At 48.5% G+C, this 7,620-nt stretch overlaps 1 protein-coding gene across 1 annotated transcript; it reads left to right on the top strand.

The window, feature by feature from the left end:
- The first annotated feature begins 1,777 nt into the window (after positions 1-1,777).
- LOC125941367 (uncharacterized) lies at positions 1,778-6,614 on the top strand. Its single transcript, XM_049658463.1, has 3 exons — positions 1,778-1,886; positions 2,074-2,397; positions 6,481-6,614. The coding sequence occupies exons 1-3, from the start codon at positions 1,835-1,837 to the stop codon at positions 6,582-6,584; spliced, it is 480 nt and encodes a 159-aa protein (XP_049514420.1). The 5' UTR covers positions 1,778-1,834; the 3' UTR covers positions 6,585-6,614.
- The last annotated feature ends 1,006 nt before the right edge of the window (positions 6,615-7,620 follow it).

Raw genomic sequence — 7,620 nt, forward strand, 5'->3', positions numbered from 1 at the left:
AATCCATGCTCGCGTCAGGTCACGCATTTTACAGCTCCGCAGTGCCAGCATTTTTCCAACTGCGAGCCATGCACTACTTGCCACGTCTGCGCAAGTTCGTCACCAAAAAGAAGAAGCCAAAGCCCCAGGTGAGGGTGGTTTCCGCTATGCTTTATTTTAGATCTTAGAGCAACCACGACAGCGAACGCCGCCCTTGATGTGCGGTAGTTTAGCTGAGATGCCCTCGTCACTAACAATCGAAAGATTCTTCGGCCCGCCATGCCCGAAAATTTCCTCAGACAGCAGTACCGGGACAAGGACACCGGGTGTTGCTGAAGAACTCAACGGATCTACTAACATATTTGCTTTCGCCATAGGGTATGAGTAATAAAATTTCTATCTTCTTGGTCTAAGCTTATAATGTACCGTTAACGATTCTCCCACTTCCCGTTCTTGGCTTTTTGAAGGCAGAAACTTATTTAAAGAAATTATTTCGCTTCTAAGGTATAGCTTGGTGTACACAATTCCGCTATTCTGAGTTTAGAAGAGAGGCTAGTTGGCATCGCAAGGAAAATGAGAGCTACAACGTTAAGACGTGGGAAAGCGGCAGCACGGAACGCGGGCAGCTGTTACGATGACCTCCGAGGTGGGGCAGAGCGCCGCCTGTCCTCGGAAGGAACGTTAACACAAAGTTTACAACCAAAATTACCAGAGAGAACCGTGGCACTAGTGTCTACGAGAACGGGAAGCCATAGAGTTTCTTTCAATAATTATTAGAGGGAACTTGGGCGCTCCACTTGTTCAGCCAACATAGGAACAATGGTTAGTAAATGTATTTGTATGATAACCTTGCATGTGGCCTCAGACGTCTTGAGGCTCCATCTATTACGCTTTAACTGTCTTCATTTGCCAATACATATACGTTTTTCATTGCAGCAGGCGACAAGACTGCGAACATGCGTAAATACCGCTAATTACTGTGGTAGCGCTTGTCCATGCATCCATGGCGTAATAGCTTCAATATCGGGCTTCCGTGCTGGAGGTCCTATGTTCGTGTCCTATCGTCGGATAAGTTTAATTATATATATTTAAGTATTTAAACCGCATTCATTTCTTGAATATGATCACTTGGCAATGTCACGAAGCCGTTTAAAGCTAATAGGACAAAATTTAGGCAAATCCATGTGCTAACCATGATTCCCATGCTGGCTCAACCGCCCTGCTTGCAGATTCCGTACACATTAGTGCCACAGTTCCCTCTCGTGATTGCAAGAAACTCTGTGCTGCAAGCATGGTCATTCAGCCCACCTGTAAATGATGACTTGGTGCATGAATTTGCCTTAACTTCGGCATTGTGACTTCGATCGGCTTTGCGACTTTGCAAACTGAGTAATCTGAGCAAACTGAGCGCCGAAAGAGGAAGGCGCCTGGATGTGCAGAAGATATTCACCGGATCGTGTCCTTTCCGTTTGTGTTTCGATGCCGCGGTGCTCGCTGTGCATAATCGTGGCGTCTCTTCTGCGCATGTGCAGCCATATGCTCTTTCCCGGTGGCACACCAGGCGTTGCATCGTCGAGATCAATGTAGCGTCCGCGACCGCGTTCGAGCCTTTCCCCTTGTGTTTTAACGCCGCCGTTCTCGATGTGACGGCTCGCGGCGTCGATGTGCTTGCTCGTAACCCGCTCTCACGAAGTGAAACGTCACTAACTTTTTTTCAGCCTGTTGGTAAGCGTAATACACGTGCCCTCGGTCACGTGCAGCGTGAAGTAAGGCACGCGCGAATAGTCTGAAAGAGCCACTTGGCTTTGCATGAGAGACGCATGTTTGCCAAAGTGGCCCAGGAATTTGAGCATGCATGGGGCGGTTGTGCCCGACGCCGAAGTTTCATCCCGCCGTCGGGCACGTAGGTAATTCTTTTACTTTCTACATGTGAGCTTTTCGACAAGCCAACAGCATATGCAGAAATCGTCAGCATAGTCTGGAACGTGTTGCAAAAAACGCTTCGCTTTAAAATGCTACAACTGCGGTAATGCGCCGACAATGATGATGACTAAGAGTGGTTGGCATTGCCTCGGGTTTTGTTGCACGACGCAGCGGGTGAGGCCAACCCAGCCGCTGGACTTTTACACGGAGAGGACCAAAACCTCGAGCTCATCGGGAGCGGGGCCCAAAGAAACGTCTTCGCAACCGATTGGCCAGCGACTCAGGCCCCAGCTGATACGCAAGCGTGTGGCCGCCACGGCTCTCGTGCCTCAGGGGCTACGCCACTGGGCCGAGGAGTTCCCGTGGCGCGGTACGATGCATGCGGCCATCGCCGTAGCGATAATCGTCGGCGTGTGCGTGGCGGCGCTGATTATGGCCCAGAGGCCGGAGGTCACACAGCCCATCTGCGACGAGGACTGCATGCTATACACCAAGGTTTGCGTGCAATTATCCCATTTGCGGAAATACTTGTGACCAAGGTTTTCGGCGGTTGCTGGTTCCGCACTGAGAGAATCATGGGTGACAGTGGAGGCGACGAGTGCTTCTGTAGCCTTCAGACTCGTGCGTCTCACCATAGTACGGGCAACTCCGTCATAATGGCTCAGTGGCTATGGCACGCACTGAGGCTGAGGGCGATGGCGCCCGGCCGCGGCAGTCTATTTCCATAAGAGGTGGAGTGCAACAAGGTTGACGTAAGCTCATCCTTTGTACGGGCATTAAAGAATCCCGGTACTGGTCGAAAATGTATTCTAAAATCTTCTGCTACGGTGTACGGCATAATCGCTGCCTTGTATTGTGGTGTGACCGAGCCACATCAAACATTTGTCGCACGTTGGAAGTGGTTAGGCAGTGTTCTAGTGCCTTGGCTGCGGTAATTATTTAAAGGATGTAGTAATAGCAGGAAATACAGGAAAAGGAAGTGTTCTGTGAACGTTGTCTGGAGAGGCGTGCCAACCCTAGCGGCGCAGGGGCAATCTCCCATTACGTCAACGAGCGCCCGTAATCGACGCTTACCCCCGAGAGCCTATGTGACGTTCACCGCAATGCCCCTGCCAAGCTTCTTTCTCTGTATCCTGCACTCTTAAAGGTCGTCGTAGTTACCATGTAGTTGTCACAGGTTTCTCTATCTTGGTGTAACTCTAGTGCTAAGGGTACATGTTACTACATTTTACTGACTAATCGAAGTAGTCACTGATGCTAATAAATATCAGCTACCAATTCCATGTGAAGTTAGCACCGGCTGATACAATGTTGCTAGCCTATTACTGATATCTCGAATCCACTCTGGAAATTTATGCTAACACCTTGGCTATGGTGTGACGTCAAGGGTTTGAAAGGGATTTTTGATAAAGAAAATGCCCTCGAAAATTGCTTACTAGTCTATAACTATTTAACAATAAAATGCAGTGCATCTATACCATCAGTAACTTACCTATTCCCGAGTAGACGCTGTCAAAATCCATGACATCACAGCTGGCTGTTGCGAAACTTGGTTTATCAAACGTCCCCTCTTGGTGAGAGCGGATGTGTCGGTAATCTAGAAGGTAATTTATTAGAACAGCTACATTTACACTAACCTTTAGTGTCCCTTCATGTTCGTTAGTATCAGAATAACAAACACAACAAATGAAACAATCAAAACAAAGACAAGACCAGGGCATTTCAAATTATATAGTTGCCCTACAGTCCTTTCAAAATTACCGTGATCCCTGCATCCTTCATAGCCGCCGTGGGGTCATGAAGCTCGTTTAATTAGTTTTCCACATGACAGAATCACCAACAATATTCGGGAACGAAATGTCTGTTTGCATACGCAGAGTCTAAAGCTGGTGCATGCTTTTTGAGAATGCTGAATGATAAGTGGCAGTAATTATTGTTGCACCTGGATATACACTTTAATCATTATAGTGCAAGAGTTGGTCACCAAGAGCAGTAAACGTCAAGCTACCGTCGTACCCCAGTCAGACGGCCAAACTTAAGGAGACTTCGAGCGAGTGCGCTTCACCGTTAGTCACTCGCAGGCTGTCAGACGGGAATGTTTAGTGACACATTCTATGAAGTGCACTTGCCAGAGGGTGTGTTTGAGGAACCTCACTTATCTGCGTTTAAATGTGTAACCTCGATAGCAATGCGTCAAGAATAAATAAATTCTCACAGCTGAGTCGGTACTAAATTCGAAGACCATTTTTTCGTGATTTCAGATGTTCAGAGAGTCTTTTGGTAGCTTCGGTTGATCCACCCTGTCAGGTTCACGTTCTGTTACGACTCGCGTTTACGTTTACGTTTCACGTTCCGCTACGTGCCAGACCAACGTATGAACCACCCAACGCAATTTTGCTACAGTAGCGCCCTCCGCGAAAGACGTGCCGAATTCGATGTTCAGAAGGCTACAGCTTAACAGAGGCCAGTTGTCACTTGCACACGCCGTGATTCGCAGCAAAGCGCACAAGGTCAGGCTTTTTATTGATGAAACATGTTTGGAATGCGAATTGACGAATGATTCTTGCCATGCGAATGATTCTTGGGGTGCTCGAATATGAGGCTGGCGAACTTCTTTGGTCGCACCTTGCATGTTCTCCGGCTTAGCCTCAATTGCCTCGGAAACTGAACAGAAACGAAGGAATTACGAAAGTTGCACTATCAAAAGCTCAACCTGATGAAGCAGCTTCATACCTCCTTAACATCGCAGGAGCCACAACATCTAAGACCTTCGGCACCTGCTCTCGTCGGGGGCTCCTGGATTGCGACGATAAACATTTGCGTCATTTTCGCTGACCGATAAGGTACTGGATTCTAGCAGCAAACGCAGCTTTGTGCCGGACACGCAGAGCCACGGCTTCTGCCTGAACAACACAGCCAGAGCAACTGCCTGAACTGAACAGCCTGCTCTTCGTCGTCTACAGGCGCGCGCTGAAAGACGGGATCGCACCGCGCCTAATGGCGTGCCCTCGTGACGTGTTCGCCCCAGTTGAACATGCTTCACTGCACTCGTGGCACCCAGAGGAACGTGAGGTACCGCTCGAGTGCACAGAAAACGCCAAGGGTGTCGTCAGCCGAAGGTACACCTTTGACCTCAGCGAAGCCAAAAAAAGCTTGAAACATTAATTTTCGACAAATTCGGCCATCATGATCATGGGGATTTTGGACATATTCCTTACTTACATTCTCTCAAAGCAGACGTGTTCATGGGTTTACAGTATTTTTATTTTACACGGCGGGAGTTCTTGTACATAAGCATCTTTTGCTATTAAAACAGCTACCGTTTCTAAAACTCAAAATGCCGAGAATCATAACATGTATGGCTTCAAAGATCGTCATAGTCATCAATCCCGAATGACACTTCGTTTAGCTTATAGCACCACACCGCATAAATGGTACTCAGCGCCGCTCAGCGAAATGACACTCAGTGACATGCTCGAAGTGTCACTAAATTGGTCGGTTGTCTTCGGTATTATCCGATATTTCTCTCGACGCTGAATAACACGGACAGTTTCCCGATGCTCTCCTCTAGTGCTCCATCGAGGTGTGACGCCTGCAAGGCCACAGGCAGGGCTCGTCATGCCAGTTTTTCATTGACGCCTGCTAGTTGCCTGGGTGCTGCTCCTGCTGCTCAGCAGGTGTTGCCTTGCGTGCTGCGTGGCGCCGACACGTCACCCCGGCGTCCGAGCAGTTCAAGCGCAACCGCAAGCCGGTCTATCGTGATCAATGGTTCGCCTTTCGCTTCAAAATTTCAATGTGCTTAGCGTTCTCAGGGTACTTGACGCATTTCCGGGGTCAGTCTGTCGGTTGGACGGTCGGTCGCTTCAACCATATTCAGGCCAACTTGGGTCATTGGGCAGTAGATGGTCAAATGTGTACCACATCAAGCTGCTGTGCTGAGGGAAAGGAGTTCGAAAGCAATAATTGGGCAGATCTGTGTCACTGGTAGGTCGCACTGGGCATGTGCTGCTGTTCAATGACCCTCAGTGACGGCAACTTGCAGCACTCTGTCTATGTCGCTTGGTGTTTGCCACTCTTCTGCGGCCTTCTTAGACACCTACTTCGGTCAGTCGGTATGTTCCCCTACGTACGTGAACCTGATTGACGCCAGCTTGGCCGACTGTGCATATACTACTACGTATGTGCTGCTCTTCAGCGCCTAAGAAAAAGATCCTTAAAATTTCTCCAGTGGTCGACAGAAACGAACCCGCACCAACGCGGACTTCGCGGCGGCGGCGAAAGATGGCGCAGCGCTGTGGAGTGTGAAGCCCGAGAGAGGAAAGTGGCTGCATACGCATTTCAGCGTTGGGCCTATGGTGTGTCCCTACATTGTTTCAATGCGAATTGCGTCAACGTCGACATTCATTATGAGATGGGTTCTAGCTTATATTATTTTGTGAGGAAATAAAAACTCCTGCGCTATTGCCGAAAGTGTAGATCAAATAGCCCACCGTGTGTTCACAACGAACTAAGCAGCTAGCTAAGTGTTTTTTTTTTTTAACCTTGACGCATTGCTCCCTACCCGTTGGCTGTGTGCAGCTGTTCAAGGAAACCATGGACTGGTCGGTGGATCCCTGCCAAGACTTCTACCGCTTCGTGTGTGGCCGCTTGAAGAACAAGTCCTCGGTGCGCCGCCATATTAATAATCACTTCGTCGAAACGGTCGCCCACATCGCCAGGTGGGCAACTAGTTCCTTCATGTCTATTTAATAGTTCACGTACAGAGCCCCCAAAGAGGTATTTGTTGAGTTATAAAACTTGGAGTAATACAAGTTGAGAGGCGACTTCTTTTTAAGCCATGGCTTTCTTTAGCTCTTTCCCCTACTGTGATGCATGTCAGTTTCTGGCCGTATATGTGACCTTGGGGGTGACCTTGACACGTGCCTAGCAGCGGTAAACAGGCTGCGGTTGTGAATGTGTGCGCGTTTGCGTGTGTGCGTGTGTGCTTGCGTAGTTTTCATACCCAGTTCCCCCCGCACTTTCATCCGATGCTCTAACAGTTAAGCCACGTTGAGAGATGTAATGACCGGAAAACAATCCGGGACAGATTGGTGAAGAAACCACTTTTCGTTTTTTTTTACCACAAAGTGGAAAAAGACTATCAAAATTTCCAGAGACAGTAATACTTTCCGTTCGCTGCTTCGCAGCATGCAATTCAACATGTGACAACGCCGACAAGAAAACGGAAGCATCTTTTTGAAGTGTCTCCATTATAGGCTTTCAGTTTCGTTTGAAAACGCTAGCGTAGCTTGAAATGTATCAGAAGACATAGCGCTAACCGCCGGGGTTGCTTAGCGGCTATGGTGTTGGGCTGCTAAGCTAGAGGTCGCAGGATCAAATGCCGGACACAGCGGCCGCATTTCCATGAGGGCGACATGCGAAAACGCCCGTGCACTTAGATTTAGATGCACATTAAAAACCCCAGGTGGTCCAGATTATTATAGAGTCCCCCACTCAGGCCTGCCTCATAATGAGATTGTTATTTTGGCAAGTAAAACCTGATAACTTTATTAATTAATGCAGAACACTCTCTGGGTTTCGATCCAAGACTTTCGTCTGGGACAACGCGATGCTACAAAAAGCAATTGGAACCGCGAGTTTATTGGCAACGCCTTTGCACGAATAATCTGCTGACGACTCCAGCGTCTAGGCTGCTGGAGATACTTTCATCTGGCAGTT

This window comes from Dermacentor silvarum, chromosome 11 (assembly GCF_013339745.2).
Source record: "Dermacentor silvarum isolate Dsil-2018 chromosome 11, BIME_Dsil_1.4, whole genome shotgun sequence".
Lineage (NCBI taxonomy): Eukaryota > Metazoa > Arthropoda > Arachnida > Ixodida > Ixodidae > Dermacentor > Dermacentor silvarum.

Coding starts and splice junctions, on each gene's coding strand:
- LOC125941367 (XM_049658463.1), top strand. CDS start 1,835: ATGGGGCGGTTGTGCCCGACGCCGAAGTTTCATCCCGCCGTCGGGCAC. Junction 1,887..2,073: donor TCCCGCCGTCGGGCACGTAG/GTAATTCTTTTA, acceptor TGCACGACGCAG/CGGGTGAGGCCAACCCAGCC. Junction 2,398..6,480: donor ACTGCATGCTATACACCAAG/GTTTGCGTGCAA, acceptor GGCTGTGTGCAG/CTGTTCAAGGAAACCATGGA.